The sequence below is a fragment of the Erythrolamprus reginae genome, chromosome Z (assembly GCF_031021105.1).
Source record: "Erythrolamprus reginae isolate rEryReg1 chromosome Z, rEryReg1.hap1, whole genome shotgun sequence".
Lineage (NCBI taxonomy): Eukaryota > Metazoa > Chordata > Lepidosauria > Squamata > Dipsadidae > Erythrolamprus > Erythrolamprus reginae.
This window is the reverse complement of record NC_091963.1, coordinates 90,578,768-90,606,502: the sequence shown is the minus strand read 5'-3', so window position 1 is coordinate 90,606,502 and position 27,735 is coordinate 90,578,768. Positions and strand designations below refer to the sequence as shown.

General features: G+C 42.2%; 1 protein-coding gene across 4 annotated transcripts in view; it reads left to right on the top strand.

Moving 5' to 3' along the window:
- The window catches only part of FHOD3 (formin homology 2 domain containing 3), a 363,967-nt gene that overhangs the window by 143,783 nt on the left and 192,449 nt on the right, over positions 1-27,735 (top strand). For all 4 annotated transcript variants that reach the window (XM_070728908.1, XM_070728906.1, XM_070728907.1 and 1 more), the window contains exons 6-7: positions 5,688-5,782; positions 16,934-17,045. In XM_070728908.1, the coding sequence (XP_070585009.1) occupies positions 5,688-5,782; positions 16,934-17,045 (207 nt within the window). The remainder of the gene's footprint in view (positions 1-5,687; positions 5,783-16,933; positions 17,046-27,735) is intronic.

Here is a 27,735-nt window from a genome sequence, read left to right as displayed (position 1 = left end):
TAACAGAAATAGGGGGAGGCTCAATTGTTATCCCTGGTCTGGTATGAATGGGATGGTAGATCTGCCAAGAAGTTGGGAGGTCAGTAGGGTATCGGGGAGACATCAGGAATCGGAGTGAGCCAGGCCATCATGGTCTTGACTGGGAGGGGTAGGTATGATGGGAGCCAAAGGGAATGAGGACTTGCTGTTTGAAAGTGATTCCCCATTCTGTCCCTCCAAGCTCATCCCTTATAGTGGGTGTCAGACAAAATCAGGGCCCTGGTCTCAGGCTGCTCCTCCTCAATGCCAGGGCAGATGGCAATAAGGCCCCCCTGATCCGGGATCTACTCCTGGAGGATGGTGCTGACCTGGCTTGTATGACCCAAAACCTGCCTGGGACCCATGAGGCGTGTGTGTTCCCCTCTCAGAAATGAGCCTATGGGTGTTCTCCTCTCGTAGGGGAAATGGGTGTTCCCTTCTCAGAAATAAGGGGAATATTTAAATAATGAATTAAAAGGGAAGGATAAAACGGTAGGAGTGAGCGCCCAATGGACTGTATGTAAGGCAAATAACTAAATGTAAAAGGAAGAAGAAATCGCTTTGGTTTAGTAATTATGTAAGGGCTATAATCAATAAAAAAAATCTGCCTATAGGAGATAAAAAGAGTCTGGAAGTATAGATGACAGAGAGGTATATAAAATGAGAAAGCAGGAGGTGAAACAGATAATATATACTGCTAAAGCCTCAAAAGAGGAAGAAATTGCCAAATCTGTAAAGAAGGGGGATAAAACCTTCTTCAGATATATTAGTGATAGGAAGAAGAAAAACTGCAGCATCTCAAAGCTTAATACTGGGATAATACATACATTGATGGGAATAAGGAGGTTGCTGACCATTTGAATAGCTACTTGTGTTCATTTTTTTCAGAAGACAGATTACAATATAATACAGTGGTATCTTTACTTAAGGACGCCTCTACTTAAGAACTTTTCTAGATAAGTTCAAGATATTTTTGCCTCTACTTTAGAACCATTTTCTACTTAAGAACCCAAGCCCGGAAAAATTTCCCAGGAAATTTGAGACCAGCACAAAGGCCCAGCCAGTTTCCTGCCATTCCCCCTTTAATCTCGGCCATCTCAGGCTTTTCTGGGCTGTCAGAGGAGCTTTTCAGTGGTGCTTAAGGAGGCTTTGGCAGCTCAGAGTGAACAGAGCATTTTCCTTTCTCTGGGCACTTGGAGAGGGAATAAACCACTTCACTGTGGTGACTCCTTCGCGCTGTCTCCCATACACCTCACGGAGTGTCTGGGCTCGAAAAGGCAAAAGGAGGCCTGATCAACTCATCTTCAGCCAAACCAAGGAGTCACCACAGAGAAGGAAAGGTGCTGGCTACAAAGCAAACGAGCGAGAGGAGAGGGGACCCCTTCAGCATGGGAAGGAAGAGGCAGCAGGTAGCAGCAGCAGCAGCAGCCTTTCGGTCAAAGGAGCGGGAGGTTCCCCCTTCTCGCCCACCTGGGTTTCTCTCTCTGGCGCAGTGTATGGGAGGCAGCCTCACACCAGGTGTATGGGAGACGCATGCTCCTCCTCGCTGCCTCAGAGTTCCTCTTTTTTTTTTTTAGCCTTAAAGTTTTGGAGTTTTTTATTCCTCTCACCTCACCTTCTTCCTTCGGCAGCGACTGTCCTCCTCCTCTTCTTCTTCCTCCTCCTCCTCCCACGCATTATTTGCTTTTACATTGATTCCTATGGGAAAAATTGCTTCTACTTAAGAACGTTTCTACTTAAGAATCTGGTCATGGAACGAATTAAGTTCTTAAGTAGAAGTACTACTGTATCAACATAATGGATGGATATAGCATTGCTTCCAGCTGTAGGGAAGTTTGTAAAAAGTGTACATAGTTTTAAAAAGTATACATGGTTTAAAAAAGTTTACATGGTTGTAAAAAGTATTCTGCTACACTGGTATTTTATTAGACAATGTAATACTACACCATTTGGTTCAGAATGGTTTTTTCCTTATTTTCCTCCTCTAAAATCTAGCTGCATGTTATACATTGGTGCGTCTTATACACCGAAAAATACAGTAGATTAGATTAGATTTATTGGATTTATATGCCGCCCCTCTCCGCAAACTCGGGGTGGAGATTATTTGAATTTAGGAATTGCTGATCTGTTTTAATAAAGTTAGAAGTATTGATTATAAGATATGTAGTAGGTGATACTGATTTGGATTAATGCATAAACGGAATTGAATTTAGAATTGTTGGGGAGATTAAAGATGTTAATGATTTTTAATTGATTGAAAATAGAGAATATTTAGATTTTTTCCCCTTTTTTTCTTTTCTCTAATTGACTGAAATGTAAGATTAATAATTAAGTAAGAAATGTAGATAAGTATTAACTGGCTAAATGTTAGATGGGCTGAAATAATTTTTAAATTTGGTATTAGGTAAATGTACTATTTAGAGGGGGGGAAGAAGTCTGAAATTCGTATATGTTTCAATTTTGTTTTTAATTTTCTTTTGTTAACATCTGATTGGCTATTCAAGGTTTTCTTGGTTTATAGAAAATGTATAAAGAAAGAAGGAAACACTTTGGCATAATGGTTAATACAGGGGGTGGACAAAAAATGGAAACATTTGATTTTTGGGCATCATGTTTGAACATGTTCAAATAAATCAAAACTTGACATATTTTAATGTTTTTTTTTTAAAATCTGTTATTAGAAAACCTCTGCTCTCAAAGACAAATGTTTCAAAGCGTTTAGAGTGGTGTAGAAACCACCAGAAATGGTCCCTCGAGTAGTGGCAAAATGTGATTTTCTCTGACGAATCATCATTTACTCTTTTTCCAACCTCTGGCTGTGTTTACGTTTGGAGACAGCCAAAAGAATCATTTCATTCAGACTGCCTTCTCCCAACCGTCAAACATGGCGGGGGTTCAGTGATGATCTGGGGTGCTATTTCTTGGAAATCCGCCAAGCCAATGATTTCCCTTCATGGAAGAATTAACAGCCATCACTATTTAGGAATTTTGGCTGATCAAATTCATCCTATGGTTCAAGAATTGTTTCCAGAGGGGGATGCCATCTTTCAAGATGATAATGCACCAATCCATAGAGCAAGAATTGTTAAAGAATGGCACGAGGAACATTCTAATGAAGTTTAGCATCTCATCTGGCCACCACAATCACCGGACCCCTCAACATTATTGAGCATTTATGGTCGATTTTAGAGATTCAAGTAAGAAGTTGATTTCCACCACCATCGTCTCTAAAAGAACTGGAGGGTGCTTTAACTGAAGAATGGGCTAAAATTCCTTTGGAAACAATTCACAGTTTGTATGAATTAAAATCTCAGAGAATTGAGGCTGTATTTGCCGCAAAAGGTGGACCAACACCATATTAAAAGATATTTTGATGATTTTTCAAGGTGTTTACATTTTTTTTGTCCAGCCCCTATAAGTTAGAAATATAATTTCTGTAATATAATATATTATATTATCTATAATATATAATATACTTTTTGAAGGAACATTAAGGAGGGAATTTAATTAAAAGAAAATGTATGTAACTGGATGACAAAATTAGAAAAAAAACTTTTGCAACTTTTTGGATGATTGATATTAGTTACTAACAAAATACTGCATTTTATTCATGGAAAATTAGATTCTGTACTGTATTGTTTGAATGTATGTTGAGAGAAAAATTAAGAAAAATTACACCCCCTCCCAAAAAAGCTTTCTTTCCTCTGTCCCTCCATTCATTTCATTCTTGCTCCTTCCTTCCTTGTTCTCTTCATTTCTCTTTCCTTCCCTCTTTCCTTCCTTGTTCCCTCCATTTTTCCTTCCTTCCCTCCCTCCTTCCTTCCTCTCCACTTCTCTCTTTCCCTCCCTCTTTTTTTCCTTTTCTTTCTTTCTTTTCACTTCTCTCTCTCTCTTTCCCCTCTTTTCCCTCTCTCATTCTTTCCCTCCAGGTCTCTCATTTCTGTATACTTCTCCCTCTCTTCCCCTTCTCTCTCTCACTTGTTTTTTCTTCCTTTTTGCTCTCATTTCTCTCACCTTCATTTCTGCTTCTCTCTTTTTTTCCTCTCCCTTTTTCTTTCTCTCGCAGTAATCCAGAAGCAAGGGCTGCAGGACCTGGAGGGAGGCGTGGGAAGAGGCAGGCTCTCTTCTGGTGGGGGGTGCGGCTGTGGTGGCAGCGACAGAACCTGGCAGGCAAGGGAGGAGGAGGAGGAGGAGGAGGAAGAAGAAGAAAGGTGACGTCACAGAGAGGAGCTGAGGAGGAGCAATCCGCGCTTTCATAAGCTTTCCCTGCTGGATGGTCAATCACTATTCAGCAGGAAAAGATTGACCATCCAGCAGGGAAAGCTTATGAAAGCACAGATCGCTCTTCCTCGGCTCCCCTCTGTGAGGTCGCCTTTCTTCTTCCTCTTCCTCCTTCCTTCTGCTGGATGGCACTTGACCGGCACCGAGAAGAGGGTGGTGGAGGGGACCGGCCCCTCCCCGAAAAAAACAGCTCTTTGCCTGCCTCTGCCGCTACCATCGCAGCCGCACCCCATACCAGATCCGGAAGAGAGCCCTCCTCTTCCCGCATGTGAGCAGCTTGCTCAGATGCAGCAAGATCCCCGGGGAGGGGCACACACCCACCTATGCTTATACCTCGCTCTTCCTTCCTTCCTTCACTCTCCAAGTCTCTACTCTCATTTCTGTGTACCTTCTGTGTACACTTGGAAAGCAATTAACTTCTGCGCCCTGCCATACGCTGGGGGGGGAGAAGCCAATGTTGTAGACTACTTAAACTCGAGGCCCACCCCAATGTCGCTCTGCACACGCGCTGATGGAGCCGCTCTGTCTCGTCTTACCCGATCCAGCCGATCTTTGTCTATTGCACTGTGCTTCCTTCCCCATGCCATCCTCGCATGGGAAGGAGTGACACAGGGAGTTTTTTGTCTTTATCCATGGGGAACCCCTTCCTTTTAGGCAGCTGCTTGAAGCGGCAGTGATTCAAACAGCACAACAACCGTCCACAAGCCCGACAACTTGGGAGGGGCAGATCAGCTGTCCAGCGGGGAGAAACGGCGCCCCTCTGTGCAGCCTTTGGAAACCCTGCGCCATGATTGGGTTTTGGGTGTGCCACCATGCAGGTGCGCACCTTAGAGGAAACATTGCCGGTAGACCTTGATTTATAATCAAAATAGAGCCCAAACTTTCCATTGCTAAACAAAATAGTTGTTAAATCAGTTTTCTCATTTTATGAACTCTTTCCATCATTGTTAAATGAATCACTCAGTTATTAAGTTAGTAACATGATTATTAAGAGAACATGGATTCTACTTGGTCCGAAGTTAATCACATAACCCCAGAACATTAACCATAATAAATACATGCCAGTTATCAAGTGTCCAAATTTTGATCAGGTCACCATGGTGATGCTGCAGTGGTTGTTACTGTGAAAAACAGTCATCAGTCACTTTTTTCAGTGCCATAAATTCATATGGTCACTAAATGAATATTTGTATGCCTAGGGCTACTATATCCCAGTAGGATAAATTGTGTTTAGGTTGTGAAAAACTTCCATTTCAGTCTGAGCAAGATTTGGCTCTTGATCAACTCAGTGACCCCTTTTAATTTACAGTTGCTAATTGCATGTTTCTGTTTGTAATAGCAAATTATTAAATATGGCAATTTTTAAAAGTCATCTTTTGTTTCTTTAGCACTGGGACAAATTATGCTGTATGTTGATGGGATGAACGGAGTAATAAATCACAATGAAACCATCCAGTGGTTGTACATACTAATTGGGTCTAAGGTAAGAAATTATTATTTTGGGGGAGATTTTATTACAGTTTTTCTTTTTAACAGTTCTGAGCCATATCTGTACTTTTTAAGAATTTCAAATAGACCAGTACTATCCTCCTGGCAAGAAACAATCTATGAGCACCAGTTTTAGGGTTTTCCCAATTTGTTAGCTACTTGAAACCATCATTGATTGATTGATTGATTGATTAATTGATTGATTGGACTCTTATGCCGCCCATCTCTGGGGACTCGGGATGGTTTACAACATATAATAGAACAATATATAACATCTTAAATCCAATTAATTAAATTTAAAATCTAAAAAACCCCAAAACCATAAAAAACAGTCATTGCATTCAATCCACTTTCTCTCAACACATTCATTGGCCAGGGGGCAAGAGTCTAATGGTCCCAAGCCTGGCAGCATAAATGGGTCTTAAGATTCTTGCAGAAGGCCGAGTAGAGTGGGGGTAGTATGAATCTCCGGAAGAAGCTGATTCCAGAGGACTGGGGCCCCCACAGAGAAGGGATTTCTGTAGCCTTTCTGTAGCCTTTTTAATTATCACAATATGATTATTTATTATTCATTCATTCATTCATTCAACTTCTATTCCTCCCAATCCCGAAGGAATCAGGGCGGTTTACAACCATAATAAAAATACAATATTAATAGATACAAGGGGATTAAAAGGAAGTTGAACATTATCTAAAACTAAAACATTATCTAAAACCAGAACCACATAAACAGTTATTTAAAAAGGCAGTCACAGTCATACACATGCACACCATTCATAGATTTGGCCATCAAGGATGTAAATTTATGGCCCCCAGGCCTGCCGGCAAAGCCAGGTCTTTGTGGCCTTACGAAAGGTCAGCAGGGTGGGAGCAGTACGGACATTGGGCAGAAGTTGGTTCCATACAGCTGGGGAAGCCACAGAGAAGGCCCCCCCTCTGGTCCCACCAACCTGCATTGCTTAGTCGATGGGACCCGGAGGAGGCCAACTCTGTGAGCTCTTATTGGTCTCTGGGAGGTATGTCGCAATAGACGGTCCCGTTGATAGTCTGGCCCTGAGCCATATAGGGCTTAATAGGTATTAACCAACACCTTTAATTGTGCCCAGAGACTAATAGGGAGCCAGTGCAGCTCACGGAGCAAAGATGTTATATTGGTGTACCGAGGTACACCCATGATAGCTCTTGAGGCTGCATTCTGGACTATTTGCAATCTCTGAACACTTTTCAAGGTTAGCTCCATGTAGAGCGCATTGCAATAATCAAGACGGGAGGTGATGAAGGCCTGAGTGACTGTACGGAGAGCCTCCTGGTCCAAATAGGGCCACAATTGGTGAACCAGGTGAACCTGAAAGGTGATGGTCAAAACTCAGCTGTGGGTCCCGGAGGACACGCAAGTTGCGGACCCTATCTGAGGGGGGCAATGTTTCCCCCCACCCCCCAGAACAATGGATGGACAGATCGAATAGTCCTTAGGAGGAAAAGTCCAAAGCCACTCAGTCTTATCTGGGTTGAGCCTGAGCCTGTTGCAGATCCTTACAGCATCCAGGCACCGGCATATCACATCCACCACTTCACTGAATTGGCATAGAATGGATATGTATAACTACCTGGGTATCATCAGCATACTGATAATATCTCACCCCATGCTGTTGGATGATCTCGCCCAGCGGCCTCATGTAGCTATTGAACAGCAGGGGGGGCAGAACAGACCCCTGCAGCACCCCACAGAGGAGAGGCTGAAGGCTGGACCTCTGCCCTCCCCACTAACACCAACTGTGAACGACCAGATACCATAGTTGATGGTATTGAAGGCCGCTGAGAGGTCAAGGAGCAATATAATAATGATATAGTATTTTGTGGTTTTATTTAAGAACCAGTAAAACACTATTGAATTTAATTCTCTTTTAGAAAAAGTAACAATTGTTCATTAGTTTAACATTTATTATAATGCAGCCAGGTCACTGCTTTCAGACTCTATATAAAATGAAATATGAAACATGTTTACTCAAAATACAGTAAATTACAAAAGAATGGTAATTGTATAAATGAATTAGAAATATATAAATAATGTTTATATTAGATAATTATATGTAGAATTGTAATTGTTATGGTGTATTTCGTTTCTTCTTTTCTGTTTTTTTTTTCATTTTAAAGAATTTTTATATGTAGTTTTTGTATGCATTTGCATTATTTATCTTTGTATTTCGGTTTTTTCCCTTTGATTTCTGTTATTGTTTAAAAGCAATAAAAATAATTTTTCAAAAAGTATGTATGGTAAAATACCATTATTTCTATCAGCTGCTGAGGACATGAGATAAATAGGTTTTTTTTTTAAAAAAACACCAGATAATTTGTCAAGCAAAATACGTTCTGCAACTGACTCAGTAGCCAGAGTTCTGATATCTTTCATTATCCTGTGCCAAAATGGCTTGCTGCGATCCATAGGACTGATGCTGAAAACTAATATTAGAATTTTGAAAACTTTTGAACTGTGGGTTTCTGTTACTTTATATAGTGTTTCAAAATACAACACCATGTGACTCATCCATTCATGTATTCAACTTCTGATATGATTACCCAGAGCCAGTTTGATTCTTGAGTCCAAACAAATTGGTTCTGTGAATCATTTAAATTAATAGTTATGACTCAGGATAAAAAAGATCCATATGTTTTGATAAGGTGGAAATATAATTAGTTTTAGACAGCATGCTTTAACAGTACAGTAATACCTCGTCTTACGACCTTAATTGGCTCTGGGACAAGGTTCGTAAGGTGAAAAGTTCATAAGATGAAACAATTTTTCCCATAGGAATCAATGGAAAAGCGAATAATGCGTACAAGCCCAAAACTTTTGCTTTACTACTACCGGCATTCAGATCTTTGTTTGGGGGTGGGTGGAGGGGTGGGAAGATAGCGCAGGCTGCCCGGAGTGAGCCTCGTGGGTGGATTGACATGCGCAGGAAGCTACCTGGCAGCTTGTCAACCAATGGGGCTTCCACCCTCCTTAAAGGTTTTTGGTGATGGCAAAGGAGAATCCCGGCGCTTCGGCTTCAGACAAGGCTCCCTTGACAAGATGCCCCCCTTCCTCCTCCTCCTCTGGAGCCCTTGGGGACAGCCACACTCTCCCCTTTGTCTCCTCAGCCAAAGAAGCGGTGCCCAGTTGAAGTAACAGCCCAGAGTCCTAATCCGGCCACTGCTTCTCCACTGCATCTGGAAGGAGAGTCCAACATGGGTATTTAACCAATCCTATTGGTAGAGACTGAGTAAAAATTAGCATAATAAATAGGTACCGCCCCCTTGCAGTCCCCCATGAGCTCAGTTTTAAAAACTCAGTCCCAGAGTAGAGACATACTGAGTTTTGCTTAAGAATAAAGTGACGGTAATTACCTGTTTAATGTTGTTTATTTTGTTTCCTCACAGGTTAGATCAATGTTGGATGAAGGGGTCTCTGTCCTCCGCGGACAACACCCCCAACGATCTCCTTAGGGGTTGTTTCCCTCCGAGGGAACTACCCCCAAGAGGAGCACCTCAGCCCGGAGTCACTGGCCTCCGCGGTCAAACGAGGACTGCGAGCCGAAGGTGGGGGGGTTCGCCCCCCCCCCACTGGGAGGCTCGAGGGCTGGAATACCCCGGAGGGCTCCGCGAAGAGCTTCAGAGCCCCGATCAGCTGTTGGGCGGCGAGTGCCGAAAACACCGCCGCCGTGGCCGTGGCTGCCCTGAAAGGGGGCCATACCGGGCCGGATGAGGAGGACAAGAGCGGACCGGCGTGGGTCCGAATTGGCGGCGGCTTGTGGGGAAGGCGCAAAAAGCCCGCGAAAAAGCTGGGCGTCGCCATTTTGGAAGGCTCCCCCATGGAACCCAGAAGGCGCCAACAGGAAGGGTTTCCGGCAGCTGAGAGGCGCGAACTGAGCTTCGGGCTCTACTGCGCAACCGCAAGGGGCAGGGTGACCAGACGCCATTTTCCACGAGCAGTGACAAAGCGTTGGGGAGAAAAGTTTGTACCGGGCAGCGCATCTAGACCACCAAGTTGTGAGTAAGATGGATGATAAACCCGGTGGTGAGAAATCCAGCTCCCCAATGGTGCCTAAGGAGAAAGCTAAGGAGAAGGATAAGGAGAGATCCAAATCCTCCCAATCTCCTGCCTCAGGAGCCTCTCTAAAGGAGGCAGAGAAGCGCATTAAAGCGCTGGAAAAGAAATTGGAGGCAGCCCTGCACCCTTCCCCCTCGCCAATGCCACTGACTCAGAGGCAGGTTTCTACACCTGACCCTATGACCCCTCAGTCGGCCTTTGGACACATGGGGACCCTCCAAGAGGGTGACTGGTCACCAGATGGACAATTTCTTACATTGCCACAGGCGGCCCCATCACCAGCCTTATCTTGGACCAGGCCTGAGCCAGCAGGCCCTGCAAGGCGGAGCTCCCAGGCACCTTCAGCCACCTTTACTCCCACAGCGGCGGGGCTGAGGTCTCAGACTGGCTCATGGCAACACATGCCACCTGACCTACAGGAAATCATCGCCAGCGCCTATTCTCAAGGAGTGACCGCCGGAGCAGGCCAATACACACATCGTGCATCACAGGCTCAGGCAAAGAACCTTTGGCCAGTACCGCCCCCCTCGGGATTGGGGTCTCTTTCGGAAGAACCGGCTTTGGGCGAGGACAGTGACAGAGAGTATGAGTTTTTGGAGGATGAAAACACACCGGAACAGCAGCCGGTTGCTGGCCTGTTCAAGCCTGCACTGTTTAGGACTCTACTTTTCAAAGCAAAGCAGGTGATGGACCTCCAGGGAACAGCTAAAACACCAGAAGTAGACGCCGGTAAGACTTCAGCTGCCCTGCTAAGGGAACCCCAACCCGAGTCTGACCATATTCCAGCCTCGCACATCTTTGTTGAAGGAGTCAAGAAGCCTTGGCAGCACCCCGCAGCGGCCCAGGGACCATCTAATTTGGAACGAAAGTTTTATACATTCGATGAGGAGGTGGAAAAACTTCTGGAGTTTCCTCCCATTGACCAGCCAGTGGTCACGCTGGTATCTAGTTCCCTGGTGCCATCAGAGACAGGGGAAAGCTTAAAACCTGAGGACAGGAAGGCGGAAACCCTATTGCGCAAGACACACCAAATGTCTAGCTGGGGGTTCAGAGCGGCTGCCGCAGCCTCCTTCTTCAATAGGGCCTCCATAATGTGGCTGCAAGAGATGCAGTCATGCCTTGGCCCAGAGGAGGGCAGACTTCACCAGGATCTAAGTAAATTACTGGCTGCGGCCGAGTTTTCCGCTTACGCTACCCTCCACGCGGCTAAGTTCGCCAGCAGAAGCATGGCTTCCACGCTTTCCTCACGCTGACTGCTGTGGCTAAGGAATTGGCCAGCGGATTTAAAATCTAAATGGCGACTAGCCTCAGCCCCCCTGCAAGGATCAATGCTCTTCGGAGAGATTCTGGACAAAGTCCTCATAGAGGACAAGGACAAGAGGAAAGTCCTACCCAAAGCCAACAGGCGCCAGGACCGCAGGTTCACTCCTTACTCGAGGCGCCAGAATCCCCATTGGGATCCATCCACTGGTTCGGGACAAACGCAGAGAACCTTTAGTCAGAGCCAATATCCACAGCAATCCTTCAGGAGTGATCGTGGATCCTTTCAGGATAGCCCAAGGGGCTATCAACAGTCAAGGCGGCCCTTTCGGGGAAGCAACCAGAGAGGGTACTGTCGTTCCAAATGACTCGCCCAGTTCTCTGCCGATAGGAGGGAAGCTACAACACTTCAGTCCCTCTTGGCAACTCACTTCCTCAGACAAGTGGGTTTTAGCCACCGTATCAAGAGGACTTCGTCTAGAATTCATAGGGCGACCCCCACACCGGTTTGTGCAATGCCCAATAATCCGGGATCCACAAAAGAGACAACAAATCCGCAAGGAGATTGCACATTTACTAGCAGGTACCTCCACAGGAGGAAGGCAAGGGATTTTATTCCAGAATTTTCCTCGTCTCCAAAACATCAGGAGGATACAGGATGATACTAAATTTAAAACAGCTCAACGTCTTTATAAAGTACAGGAGGTTCCACATGCACTCCTTACAAACTATCCTCCCCTCAATCCGATCCCGAGATCTGTTAACCTCAATAGATTTAAAAGAAGCCTACCTCCACGTGCCTGTACATCCAACACATCAGGAATTCCTCAGATTCTGTTCAGAGGGCATCCATTACCAGTACAAGGCCATGCCCTTTGGCCTCTCCTCAGCCCCACGAACCTTTACCAAGTTGCTGGACGCACTGACGGCCCATCTTCGGTCTCATTCCATCAAACTGATGGCCTACCTGGACGACATAATTATCTTGTCCAGGTCCCCCAGTCAGGCCAGGGAGGACTTATCCAGAACAGTGCAGACATTAGAAGCCCATGGCTTCACCATCAACGTGGAGAAGAGCCAGATGTCTCCCGCGACCAGACTACAACATCTGGGGTCAATCATAGATACCTTATCAGGCACGGTGACCCTTTCTCCCGAAAGACAGGAGAATATTCATCGTCTAGTTACCGACCTGGGCCGCCACAGACGGGTCCTGCTAGCACTGTTGTCCAAAGTTTTGGGGACGCTGGTGTCAGCCATAGGTATTGTACCCTGGGCCAGACACCATATCAGAGGGCTCCAGTGGTTTCTTCTAGCAGCTCAAAGGGCCAAGGTCAGTCATTCGCACAGAACAATCAAACTACCAAGGGGAGTCAGAGAGTCTCTGAAGTTGTGGACTACCAGAGCGATTCAGGAAGGCTCCCCCTTTCGCACACAAGACCGTCTCATTCTCACCACGGATGCCAGTTTATATGGATGGGGTGCCCATCTTGGACGACATATGGCACAAGGGCTGTGGACTATGGAAGACCTATCTCCGGTCAACATAAATTTCCTCGAGCTGACGGCAGTGTTCTTAGCCCTACTAGCCTTTGCCCCCATGGTAAAAGGCAGACATGTGCTAGTACTAACCGACAATGTGGCAACCAGAGCCCATTTGAACCACCAAGGGGGCACGAGGTCGCAGCGTCTTATGGAGGAGACTGCAGGTCTTTTCAACTGGGTCGAGACCCATCTGGTCTCGCTGACCGCGGAGCACATTGCAGGAGTCAGCAATACCAAAGCAGATTGGCTCAGCAGGGCCATTCTGGATCCGTCAGAGTGGAGACTCGACCCAGACATTTTCCATGAGTTGACCCAAAGGTTTGGAGTTCCCCTAGTGGACCTGTTTGCCAACAGCCAGAACACTCAGCTCCCGAGGTTCTACGCATGATTTCCGGACCCAAGGGCAGAGGGGACCAACGCTCTATGGTCACCATGGCCCCCCGGTCTTCTTTATGCCTTTCCCCCCGTGAACCTCATCCCGAGGGTGGTGGAAAAGATTCTTCACAAGAAAGCAGAAGTAATATTGATAGCACCTCACTGGCCACGCCGACCGTGGTTCGCCACTTTCAGTGTCAACTCCGTGGAGAATCCCGGATCAGATCATCTCTCTCAGCCAGGGGAACCTACAACACCCGGACCCCCAATGGCTGCACTTAACAGGTTGGCACTTGAAAGGCATAGACTAAAACAATTAGACTTACCAGAGAAGGTCATAGATACCATGCAGGCCGCCAGGCGCCCATCGACCTCTCGAATATATCAGGCAACTTGGGCAGCCTTTTGTAAATTTTGTGACAAGGATTTTCAGGATCCTAGGGAAGCTTCTGTAATTACTGTTTTGGAATTCTTACAAGCAGGGGTAGAGCGAGGTCTAGCCCCTAATACCTTGAAAAGACAGGTGGCAGCCCTTTCCACCATGATTCAAACATCAGAGTCTCGTTCATTAGCTCAACACTCTTGGATTAGAGACTTTATTAAGGGAGCCACAAACAAACATTCCCCACCAGTCAGGAGATTTCCATCCTGGGATCTTACATTGGTGCTTAGAGCTCTAACTAAACCTCCCTTCGAACCATTGAGGACTATACCGATTAGGTTACTTTCCCTGAAAACAGCCTTCCTTGTGGCTATTACGTCAGCACGCAGAGTGTCAGAGCTGTCGGCCTTATCGGTGAGGCCAGATCTCTGCATATTTTACCCAGATAGAGTGGTGCTTCGGTTAGATCCTTCCTTTGTACCGAAGGTAAACACCACATTCCATAGGAAACAAGAACTAATCCTCCCTGATTTCTGTACGCATGGGAGCCGTCCATCGGAATTGTTGTGGCATAAGGTTGATGTCAGGAGGGCTCTAAAGATTTACATTAGGAGGATGGAGGCGTTCAGGAAATCTGAAACTATGTTTATATCGTTTTCTGAATATAAGATGGGACTTGGACTATCTGCGAAATCCATTAGTCGTTGGCTTAAAGACTGTATTTCTGAAGCCTACAAGGCCGGAGGACACACACCTACAGAAGGGTTGACGGCCCACTCGACCAGGAGTGCGGCGACGTCGGCGGCTAGGTCTACGCAAGCATCGATAGAGGACATTTGTAAAGCTGCAACCTGGGCAGCTCCCACGACGTTTATTAGGCATTACAAGTTGGACTCCTTTGCTTCTGCAGAAGCGGCCTTTGGCAGGCGGGTTCTTCAAAAAGTTTGTGTTTCTCCTAAGTCCCTAACTAGACCTTCTCCCTCCCATGGGCTTTAAGATCTTTGGTATATCCCATGTTGGACTCTCCTTCCAGATGCAGTGGAGAAGACCCGTTGTACCTACCTGAATGGTCTTCTCGATGCACTGGAAGGAGAGTCCAAACCCACCCGGTAGTTGAAGTTCAGGGACACCGGAGGTTGGGTTAGTTTAATAAGTTATTGAATTGTTCAATAAAAGTTGGTTATCCTCTTTCAGTGCTTTTTCGTTTTTAAAACTGAGCTCATGGGGGACTGCAAGGGGGTGGTACCTATTTATTATGCTAATTTTTACTCAGTCTCTACCAATAGGATTGGTTAAATAACCATGTTGGACTCTCCTTCCAGTGCATCGAGAAGACCGTTCAGGTAGGTACAACGGGTCTTTTCCTCCCTCCATTTGATGCTGGGCAGCCCCGTCTGGGAGAAACTGCTCCGAGTCCTCTTCGCCCCTCCTGCCCATCGGAAAGAGAAAGAGAAATAGAAAGAGAGGAAGGAAAAGAGAGGGGGGGGAGTGTGTGTATGTGTGTGTGAGAGAGAAGGAGGGGTGACTGCCTCTCCTTTGCAATGACACCCAAGGACGAGAGAGCAGCTGAGGGACAGGCAAACGCAGGTTTCTTTCTTTATTTCTCCCCCCTCGTCATTTCAACCTTCTCCTCAGAAGCTTCTTCCCATACATGCCTCACACAGCTTCCCTGCCTTGTGTTTCCCTGGAGGGGTGTGTGTGTGGATGGGGGGGGGGCTTCTCCGTCTTTCCCGGAACTGTTGCCCACCCTTCCACATTTTATCTATCTATCTATCCATCCGTCCACCCACCCACCCATCCATCCATCCATCTATATAAAGATTTGCCTGAGAAGGGAATGGAAACAGTTGCTAGTCCTGGATACGTAACAAAAGTTGGGGGGGGGGGACTTTTACCTGGGATAGAACGAAGCAGCTAGGCAGCTTTGGGTATCATTGCAAAGGAGAGGCAGTCAGCCCCCCCCTCACACAAACACACACTCCCCCCTCTCTCTTTCCCTTCCTTCCTTTCTCCTTCTCTTTCTCTTGGCAAGAGGGGTGAGGAGGACTCGGAGAGGTTCCTCCATGTAGAAGCCGCGTAGGCTCCCCCCGGCTGCCGAGGATCAAACTGTTTCCATTCAGTTCTTAGGCAAGCCTTTAGATAGATGGATGGGTGGATAGATACGTAGATGTTGGATAGGTAGGTAGGTAGGTAGGCAGGCAGATGATGGATGGATGGATAGATGGATTGACAGATAGGTAGGTAGATGATGGATAGATGGATGATAGAGGTAGGTAGGTAGGTAGGTAGGTAGATGATAGATAGATAGATAGATAGATAGATAGATAGATAGATAGATAGATAGATAGATAGATAGCCCCCACCTGGGTTTTGTGAGAGCCAGCCCATTGCCAGCCCAGCACACCATGAAAACACGCTCCATCGGAGGGGTGGGCAACAGTTCCGGGAAGGATGGGGAAGCCCCCCCCCTCCACACACACACCCCTCCAGAGAAACACGAGGCAGGGAAGTTGCGTGAGGCACGTATGGGAGGAAGCTTCTGAGGAGAAGGTTGAAAAGACGAGGGGGGAGAAATAAAGAAACCCATGTTTGCCTGTCCCTCAGCTGCTCTCTCTTCCTCGGGTGTCATTGCAAAGGAGAGGCAGTCAGCCTCTCTCTCTCTCTCTCTCACACACACACACACTCCCCCCCCTTTCTTTCCCTTCCTCTCTTTCTCCTTCTCTTTCTCCTTCCGATGGGCAGGAGGGGCGAAGAGGACTCGGAGCAGTTTCTCCCAGATGGAGCTGCCCAGGATCAAATGGAAGGAGGAAAAGCAGCGGCCGGATTAGGACTCCGCGCTGTTACTTCAAGAGGCCGCCACTTCTTTGGCCGGGGGGACAAAGGGGAGCGCATGGCTGTCCCCAAAGGAGGGGGGATTTTGCCCAGCCACTGGAAAGCAAAGGGAAAACCCTAGGCGCTTCGGCCGGCAAAAGTCCAGAACGGCAAGCAAATGGGAAATCCCGGCAGTGGCAGTCACATGGCAGGGATATCCCTGGGGCAGTAAGAGAGCGCACACGCAGTAAGAGAGCCCATGGGCTCGGGTTTGTAAGGTGAAAATGGTTCTTAACATGAGGCAAACAAATCTTAAACTCCGGGTTCGTATCACGAAAAGTTCATATGAAGAGGCGTTCGTAAGACGAGGTATCACTGTATCTGATTTAAATTATGGCATCAGTAATTAAAGGTGTTTAGATAGCACCTAAAGAGTGATTTTTAAAAAGTGAGGAACTAGGCTAGAATAACGAGTTCTAATAGTACCTATTTTATGGATTTTCTTTTCTTCTACTTTGACATTTAATTTAGAAGATGAAGCATATTTTGCTTCAATCAGGATATTGATGCTGCTACTTCACTGGTTTATTTCCACATAGGATTAGCCTGCATTGCAGTAAAGGAAACAACCATTCTGCAAATTTTACAGTTTGATTTATGAATAGCTGTTTCTTCCCTTGCAGTTTCGCCTGGTTGTAAAGACCGCACTGAAATTGCTCCTTGTTTTTGTGGAGTATACTGAATCCAATTCATCCCTTCTTATTGAAGCAGTGACTACTGTTGATGCAAAAAGGGGTGAGTCATTATTCTTCTAAAAAGAGGGGAAATAATTGTGGATTATTCTATTTTAATTAATTAATTAAAATATTTACATTACAAAAATAGTTTGGGGGTCATTTGATATTTTCCTAACCTAACCAACACACTTAATATCCTTTCATAAACTATACATTAACATTCAAACCCAAGTCCAGATGTTTATTGATTTTTAGAGAAAAATTGTTGAAATAAATTATTAAAATGGAGGGGTAGATTGAGAGGGATTGGAAAATATGTGAATTATTTGTTAAAACAAAAGAACAATTAGTCCTAGTCTCCAGTACTATATTATACAACAGCATTGGATGGATCTCTCTTGAGACAATTGCAATGAATGTTCTGCAAAAGGGGTTATTTTGGCATGTTATAAACAACCCTGAACTGGTATCCAGGATGACTAAAGGATTGTCAGGTAACTCAAAGATGAGAATATAGTTGTAATAATGTTTTTCAGGTTCTACATAGAACTGGTTAGAAATTTGTTTGAATTAATTTACTGTATAAGAAATTTAGCATCCATCTACAAAGACATCCAAACTTGTTTATTTTCCAAGTTTCGATAGGATTGAGCAAAAAGGAAGCAGTGTGCTTCCTCCCATACTTGGGTATACCAGGGTGATTCACCCTGGTATAGGCTAGCTAGGCTAGCTGATGAGAGCTAAATAGTTTAAAATAGTGGTCCTCCCTTCATTTTCATTATTGCAAAAATATGTTACACGTATAGAATATAAGTTTGTTGGATATAAAATTAACTGCCTGGATGGCTCCTGGAGGGGCTGAGAGGCAAAAAGGAAGCAGATGCTCCTTCCCCTATTTGAATATACCAGGGCGATTCGACAGAAAAAACGTGTGTGTGTGTGTGATGGCAATTTTTCCTTACATGATCCTTTAATATCCCATGTGATTGTTTAATACCTACCACTGGGAACAGCCAGGATTGCATTCATTGAATGAAGCAATCATGTGGGCATCACACTTAATAACTGCTTCTATCAGTGACTGAAATTTCAGGCCAAATTGGGTTTGTAAGTTGAAGTCTATTTCTATAAGAATGCAAATTGTATTTGCCTCTCATTCCCATAATTATTTGTTGGTTTGAGGCTATGGAGTAAGACATTTGAGCAAGCAGGCATAAGCTGTGACACTGTAGGAATAAGTAGAAGGAATACATTATAGACTTCAGTACTAAGCATGTTGAACTCAACTTTGTCAGGAGGCTTTACTTCCAGAAATAATACGTACAGTAGAATTGTATTGTTTTAAATATTAATCCATTATATATTTTCTCTGTTGGGAGAGTTTTGCGCATGTGGAAGGTAACCCCACCAACTAGCCGCAGTTCACAACTATACCTAATTGAAGTCTTCAATGAAAAACACTGCAGCAAGCTTTCTTGTAAAAATATACTTTACTTTTCTTCTCAGCAAAATGTTTCACTAAATCAGTGTTTCCCAACCTTTTTTGAGCCATGGCATATTATTAATATTTTCAAAATCCTGGGGAACATTGAGCTGGGGGGGGGGGTCGCTGGGGGGGGGTCGCTAAAAAAAAATTGGACAAAATATCTCTCTCTTCCTCCCTTTCGCTCTATTTCTCCCTCCCTCCCTCCCTCTTTCTCTCCCTTCCTTCGCTTCTTTCTCTCTCTCCATTCCATTTTCTTTCTCTCTTCCTTCCTCTCTTTTTTGCTCTCTTTCTCTCTCTCTTTCTCTGTCTCTTGCTATCTCTTTCTCTCTCTCTTTTGCTTTCTCTCCCCCCCTCTCTCCCTCTCTTGCTATCTCTTTCTCTCTCTTGCTATCTCTTTCTTTCTTTTCTTTCTCTCTCTCTTTCTCGTACACCGCACTGCAGCAGTGGCATTGGGCAGTAGCCGTGGGGCAGCGGCAGGGTGGTCAGCTGTGAGGCGGAGCTCCGGAACAGAGGCACCGACGGCGGCGGCTGGACGTGTTGCTAGACGCCGTACATGCTGGCATTGTGCTCGGCATAGGGATGGGGCTGAAGCCTCCGTCCCGGCCCAGCCAGCAGGCAAGTGCCAGCCACGCAATGCCAGCATGTACGGCATACAGCAACATGTCCAGCCGCCGCCGTTGGTGCCTCCGTTCCGGAACTCCGCCTCACAGCTGACCACCCTGCCGCCGCCCCAGGGCTACTGCTCGGTGCCGCTGCTGCCACCGCCCTCCCACTGCCACCACCCGCCAGGGAAGCTCTAACTGGGCAGGGCGCTGCAGCTGCCAGAAAACTTGGAAGGCGCAAAGAAGGAAGCTCAGCTTCCGGTCTCACAAGAAGCTGAGCTTCCTTCTTTGCGGCACACTGGTTGGGAAACACTGCTCTAAATAAACTATCACAATACTATCATACAACTCCTATTACATCCATCACTGCAACCTCCCACAAAGCACTAACCACCAAACCACTAAGCACTAAACCACAAACCATTAACTACAAACCACACCCATGCAAGGGTGTAATAATAATAATAATAATAATAATAATAATAATAATAATTTATTAGATTTGTATGCCGCCCTCTCCGCAGACTCGGGGTGACTCACAACAATAATAATAAAACAATATTGCAATGAAACAAATCTAATATTAAAATTAATAAATTATAATAAAAATAAATTATAATATTAATATTAAAGTTATTCCTTTTATATAGATTATAGCCAATCAGGTTGCAGCACAGTTAGGACACCCAAGATTACATTATGGCTTCCATCAACCTTTCCTATGATTATGGCTTCCATAACCTTTCCTATGATTACAGACCATTATGGCTTCCATCAACCTTTCCTATGATTACAGACCATTTTCTTGCATTGTAATATTACTTCAAGAAATAAACTTATTTCTGACACCCCTTTTAACATTACAATTCAATTACACACATTTTCTCTAACATTGTTTTGTGCTTCATATTTAACAGTGGTTTAGTCAATACATGAGCAGTATTATCTTCCATGGTAATTTAACACAGTTTAATTTCTTTCTTTTGCACCATTTGTTTTACATGTTGATACCTAACATCAGTATACTTTGTCCTTGACTTTTAAGTTTTCAGATTCCGCTAAAGCTATACAGTGATCCCCCGGTTATTGCGTCCCCGACCATTGCGAACAGGGTAATTCGCGATTTTTCAACCCGGAAGTCAAAACACCATCTGCGCATGCGTGCCCTTTTTTCTATGGGCACGCATGCGTAGATGGTGCCCGGCAGATCAGCTGCTGGGCGGCTTCCCTGGGTCTTCCCCCTCTTGCTGGCGGTAGGGCGAGCAGCGGGCATCAGCAAGGAGTTTCCCCACCGCCCACGCAAACTCCTCGCTGCCGCCCGCCCTTTGCCCGCCCACACCGTTCATTCTCGCCGCTTTGGAGCTTAGTCCAACGCGTTTGTCTTCGGGACTCATTGGAAAGTCGCGCGGGTGTTTTAAAACGTCCCCGCCGACATGGGGGGCTCGCTAGCACCCCCCCGAACCCCCAACCCGGGTTAGGGGGTGCTAGCGAGCCCCCCATGTCGGCGGGGACGTTTTAAAACACCCGCGCCGCCCCCAATCTTCGGCTCCTCGCTAGCGCTGCGGAAGTAAAAACACCATCTGCACATGCGCAGATGGTGTTTTTACTTCCGCAGCGCTACTTCGTGAAAACCCGCTCGTTGCGGGGGGTCCTGGAACGGAACCCTCGCAACGAGCGGGGGATCACTGTACATGTTTGCGAATCTTCAAATACATTTATTGGTCTTTTAACTCCTATACCAAAATCTTTTAATAATTATTTCATCCACACTAACTTGCAGCATGCCTCTGACAGTGCAGAATATTCGGATTCATCTGTGGATAGATTAATAGATGTATGCTTGCGTGATTTCCAAACTATGGATACATTTGCATATTTCACTATATACCCAGTGTACAGTTTCCTATCTTCTATACTTGCAAATGAACTGTCAACTAAGCAAGTCAGATCATTTTCACTTCCAGGTATTATATCAAGTCCATAATGACTAGTTCCTTTTAAATACCTTAATATCCTTTTAGGACCATACCGGTCTTTTACTGAAGGATTACTAACCTTTCTACTTAATACACTCGCTGCATAAGCAATGTCAGGCCCAGTATAATTTGCTATGTGGAGTAAACTCCCTACTACTGATCTATATAGATCCTGCTGCTTAAATACCACATCACAACTTTGACTATGGAAATCCACTAACATTGGGGGTTTTACGGTCTGTGCATCTTGCAAACCAACTTTTTCTATCAAATCAATGATCTTTCTCTTTTGATTTAACACAATACTAGGTTTACTTGTCTGTACAATATTTATTCCTAAATAGTGTTGTAAATAACCTTAATCCTTAACTACAAACATTTTGTTTAGATAATTAAACACTTTCATAATAGACCAATCATCCTTGGCACTTACACAGATATCATCTACGTACACAAGTATCATAACCTGATCCTGACCAACACCTTTGTTGTAAACACATGCATCAGCAATGCTTCTTTTAAATCCCAATTCAATCAGCCTTTTATTTAGACCAAGCAATTAGGGGCAATTAGACCAAGCCCACTTCCTCTTTTTAGAGATACAATGTGTAGTTGTGAATGAATTGGCTGACTGGTTTTAGTATATATGGAATTTTAGTAGTAATCTTTATTAATTAGATTTGTTGTGTTGTTTTTGTATCCTGTGAGCCGCCCCGAGTCTTTGGAGAAGGGCGGCATACAAATCTAATGAATGAATGAATGAATGAATGAATAAATAAATAAATTTAAACAAGTATTCCAACTCCTTGCAGATTGTTTCAAGCTGTATAAAGCTTTCTTCAGTTTGTATACTTTGTTATTATTTTCAACTTCAAAACCTGGTGCTTGCTTTAAGTATACATTGCATTTAAATAAGCACATGCATTGCATTTAAATAAGCACATTCAAAATCAAAATGCTTTATCTTGAAGCCTTTCTGAACTGCTAAAGCTAACCTCAGTCTTAAAGATTCTGCCTTAGCTGTGGGTGAATATGTTTTATCATAATTTCCCAAATAATTGGATAAAATTCTGTGCCACAAGTCTTGTCTTGCATTTAAGATTGTCATCTGGCATTGACTTGATTCTATACAACCACCTAGAGCTATAACTTTCTTACCTTTGGGTAAATCAACTTCAAACACCTCTTGCTTTTGTAACACCTTATACACTTCTAACATGGCTTATTTCCACTTAACAATTTCCTTAAGTGATTTCCTTAACATATCTTTATAACTCTGAGGTTCACTTAATACACTGCAAGCAAACACACTCTGAGAATACCCAAATCTATTAGGTGGCTTACCAATATTAGCCCTCTCTGATCTCCTTGGTATTACCCTTTCTTCAATGCTAGTTTGTGGTTCCTCAACTATACCTTTCCTCTCTTCTTCAGCTTTAATGCTGCTAGTTACTCTAGGAGGACTTTTTATTTCAGGGTTATTTGTGCTAACCTCCGTTGATTTCACTACCAAGAATACGTCAACATGAATTTTGTCCCAACTACTATGCTTCTCAAAATCAGCACTACGTGAAATGATCACCTTTTCATATGAACTAGAAAACCTATAACCCTTTGAGTTTTCATTGTATCCTACAAAACTTAATTTTCTCCACTTTGGTTGACCCTTTAAAAGCTGCCCCTCAGGAATCAACACATAGGCATACGATCCAAAAATTCTTAAATGTTTTAACTCAGGATTCCTCTTATATGATTTACAATATGGAATTTGATTTATGGTTGAATTCCATGTTCTATTAACAAGATAAGTTACAGTATTTACAGCTTCTGCCCAATAATGAAAAGGTAACTCGCATCTGTTAACAGTGAATCCGTTATGGTATTTAAGATACCAATTTTGTTTTCTGCCACCCCATTCTCCGAAGGTGAGTAAGGGTTAGTCATTCTGTATACAATTCCTTTACAGTTAAGCCAATTTTTAAAAATATAATTATTGAATTCTCCACACCTATCAGTTTACAATTTTCCAACTCTGCAAGTAAACTGCCTTTCTACCATGCCGACCCATTGTTTGAACTTTACAAACACTTCACTTTTAAATTTTAACAAAATACAACACATATATCTTATATAATCATCAATAATCACAAACACATATTTAGCACCCCTTTGACTAGCCTTATAAGGTCCGGACAAATCTCCATGAACCAATTCAAAAGGCAGTCTGGTACTCTAGTGCTCAATTTAGGGATGGGAAATTTCTTTACCTTAACTTTGTTACAAACTGAGCAATCTAAAAATTTATTGTAGCCTTTGACATTTAAATTACAATTCTCAGCTAGTTTATTTAAAAATCCAAAATGACTCTCTGCAGATAATGAATACAGCTGTCATGGAACGGTGTGTTTGTAATACATGTAGCACTCCTTGTTACATTCTTTTCCTTCATTACCTAAAACCTATTTTGCATTTCCCCTTCAACACACACAACATTATCTTTTAGGATAGTATATTTGTTTTTATAGAAATGAATTACATATCCATTAGCAATTAATCTTCCCACACTTAATAAACAATGTTTCAGTGAAGATACAAAGATAACATTTTCTAAAGTTGTATCTAAACATGCCATATACGCTGACCCAGATAACTGAACATTAGTTTCTTTTCCATCAGCTAACCTAATATGGCTTATCACTGGCAACTTTAAATTTCCTTGTAAAAAGTATTTTCTGTTCATGATGTGTTCTGAGCAAGCTGAGTCCAGAATCCATGTTTGTTTTTCCTTAAAACATTTCCACGACACTAGCAACACTGAATCCCCTTTCCGGACATCTCCAACACACCCTTTCTTGGTGGTAATTTGTGGTTTATTTCTCCTGTAGCAGTTCTTTGCAATATGTCCCCTCTTTCCACACTGGAAACATTTTATTGCTGCAATTTGCACAGGTCTCCTGCTAACAGCTTCCTTCTGACTACTGTCCATAAACTGTTTTTGTTTAGAACAGTCCATCAATTTTGCTGTCACAAAGTCCAAATTTAATGAACTTTCAGGTACACTTCGAAGACTAAGTACTAGTTGATCCCATGTTTTATCTAAAGATGATAGAACAATATAAGCTTTATGGTCTTTGGGAAAACTCAGCCCCCTAGACTCCAATTCAGCAAACAATGTCTTCATCTTTGTTAAATGTTTAACTATGTTTTCTCCAGTTTGTAGCTTCAAATTAAATAACTGCCGTGTCAAGACGACCTTGGCCCCAACAGTTTCTCTCTGATATAATTGTCTGAACCTCTGCCAAATCTCAGACAAATTGTGATTGCTTTCAACATTTACGAACTGGCTATCTTCTAAGACCAAAATTATGGTTTCTTTTGTTTTTCTATCAAGGGCCTGTTTCTCATCATTGTCATCATCAGGTGGAGTTTGAACAATGTCCCATAAATTTTCTCTAAATAATAAACTTTGCATTTTAATGCTCCAAGAGTAATAGTTCAGTTCATTTAGTTTGGCAAATGGCAAATTTGCTGATAAGGAAGCCATTATCAAACTTCAAAATAGCCCCTTCCTACAGATAAACATTTCAAACAGTTTTTCTGTAATTCACCAAGCTCTTTCTTGCAAAGAAAACAGCTCTTTGCCAAACTTTGTTTCCTGCTAGCTTTCAGCTCCTACCAGCTCTGACCACCAATTTCTGTCAACCTGGTCTTCTGACTTTTTCTCCAGCACAGGAATACTGGAATATAGGAACACTATATTTAATATTAAATATTGAAAATATGTTAATAATTGGAGATTTCAACGCTATTGCAAATAGACAATTAGACCACTCGGGGGGGAAGAAAAATTGTAAAAAGAAAAAAAAATATTACCTAACACATTTCAAAAAATGAAAACAGAATTATTACTGAATGATATTTGGAGGGACAGACATCCCCAAAAGAGACAATATACCTTTTATTCTAACCCACACAAAATATGGACAAGAATAGATATGGTATGGGCCCCAAAAATAACTGCAGAACAAATAAAAGAAGTGGAAATAGATGTAAACACATGGGCAGATCATAACCCTGTAGTAGTTTATATGAGGAATAACAAAAAATATACAAATTGGCAGATGAATAGAAATATTTTGAAAGAAAAAAAATATAAGGATTGGATTGAGAAAGAATTAAAGATATTTTTTGAAATTAATAAAAATTCAGACACTACCCCACAAAATTTATGGGATACAACTAAAGCATACATAAGAGGATTAATGATTTCCTACACTGCAAAACAAAATAAGGGGAAAAAAATAAAATACGAATAATTAATAAATGAATTAAAACAATTAGAAAGCTTATCACAACAAAATACAAAAAATAGGGAATTAAAAAGAAAATGGACCTAATTAAACACAAAATCAGACTGATAGATCAGAATCAAATAGCGGAAAAACTAAAAAGAGTTAAACAACATTATTTTGAACATGCCAACCAACCAGGAAGATGACTTGCATATAAACTTAGGAAACAGAGACAATCAAAAATAATTAAAAAATTAGAAGATAAAGATGGAATAATAAAACATGACACAGAAGGAAAAGCAAATATAGTACAAAACTTTTTTAAAGAATTATATAAAGAAGAAAATATTAGTGAGGACGAAGTTTTTAAATATCTAGAACACACTGAACTACCACAACTAACCGAAGATCAACAGGCAAACATGGAAGGACCAATAACAATTGAGGAACTCCTTACAATCATCAAAAAGCAAAAAAATAACAAAGCAACTGGACCAGACACCATACCGGCGGAATGGTATAAAATAGAAAGTGAAATAATAATAAATAATATGCTAGAAATTTTCAATGAATGTAGGCTAGATGGTAGAATTCCTAAATCATGGTCAGAATCTTTAATAACTTTAATCCACAAATCAGGAACAACGAAAGAAAAAATTAAAAATTATAGACCCATTTCATTATTAAATGTTGATTATAAAATATTTACTGCAATATACGCAGATAGATTAAAAAGGATTCTCAATGGGATAATTCATCAGGACCAAAATGGCTTTCTACCAGGTAGACAGATTAAAAATAATCTTAGAATGATTATTAATACATTAGAATATTATGAACAACATCCTGAAAAAACACTATCATTAATGTTTTTAGACGCCCAAAAGGCCTTTAACAACGTTAACTGGACATTTATAAAAATGCAACTGAACAAAATGAGATTTGGTCCCAAATTTGTAAATTTAATAGACGCCATTTATTCAAAACAAACAACTAAAATTATATTAAATAATGAACAATTGAAACCATTTGAAATAAACAAAGGAGTCCGACAAGGTTGTCCTATATCACCTTTACTATTTATTCTGTCCTTAGAAACTTTATTGATAAAAATAAGAGCAGACCCAAAAATAAAAGGTTTGAATGTTGGAAAGGAAACATACAAAGTCCAAGCTTTTGCAGATGATCTGACTTTTATAACTGAAGATCCGATAACAACAGTTCCAACACTAATTCAGACAATAGAACAATATGGAAAAGTAGCAGGTTTAAAAATAAATAAAAGTAAAACACAATTTATAACAAAAAATATGAGTAAAACACAAGAAAGGAAATTGGAATGCATTTCCGGAATACAAATAGTTAAAAAGGTTAAATACTTGGGAATATGGATAACATCTAAAACAATAACATTAAAAAATGATAACTACACAAAATTAATGATGGAAATTTAAAAAGATTTAGAAATTTGGAATAGTTTAAAAATATCCTTTTTGGGAAGAATTGCCACAATCAAGATGAACATTTTACCTAAAATTTTATTTTTGTTTCAGGTGATTCCAATAAACCCAGGGGGAAATTTTTTTAAAAAAATTAACAACGACAGTTAAGAAATTTTTATGGCAAGGAAAAAAGGCAAGAATAAAGATAAATATTTTGGAAGATATTAAAGAAAGAGGAGGATTTGCACTCCCTAATTGGAAATTATACTACCAGGCAGCCGCCTTAACATGGATTAGAGATTGGATAACATTAGAGAATAAAAGAATATTGAACTTAGAAGGACATGATCTTATGCTTGGCTGGCATGCCTTTATATGGTACGATAAGGATAAAAATCATTAATATTTCAAAAGACACACATTAAGAAAATATTTATTGAAAGTTTGGAAAGACATAAGAAAAAATCATTTTTTGACTGTCCCTGAATGGGTAGCCCCCTTAGAAGCAATAATACACCCAAAATCTATAAAGGAAACGAGAATAATAAGATATAAGGAATTACTAAATGATCAAATGAAACTAAAATCCAGGACGAAATTACAAGAAGAAGGGATAACAATTGATTGGTGGCACTATGCACAGATTCGATCTAGATACCAGAAAGATAGTACGCTATATATTTTTAATAAGAATAAAAATTTACTAAGTAATTTAATAACCATTAATCAAACTAAAATAATAGGTAAAATCTATAAATACTTGATTGCCCATAAAAACATAGATCTGACTTTAAAGGATAACATGATAAATTGGTGCAAAAATATTGGAAAAGAAATAGATATACCGTAGATAATGGGAGAAGGTCTGGATCTGTAATTGGAAAATGACAAAATCAGTGTCCCTAAAAGAAAATCAAATTAAAATGTTTTATAGATGGCACCAAATAGGA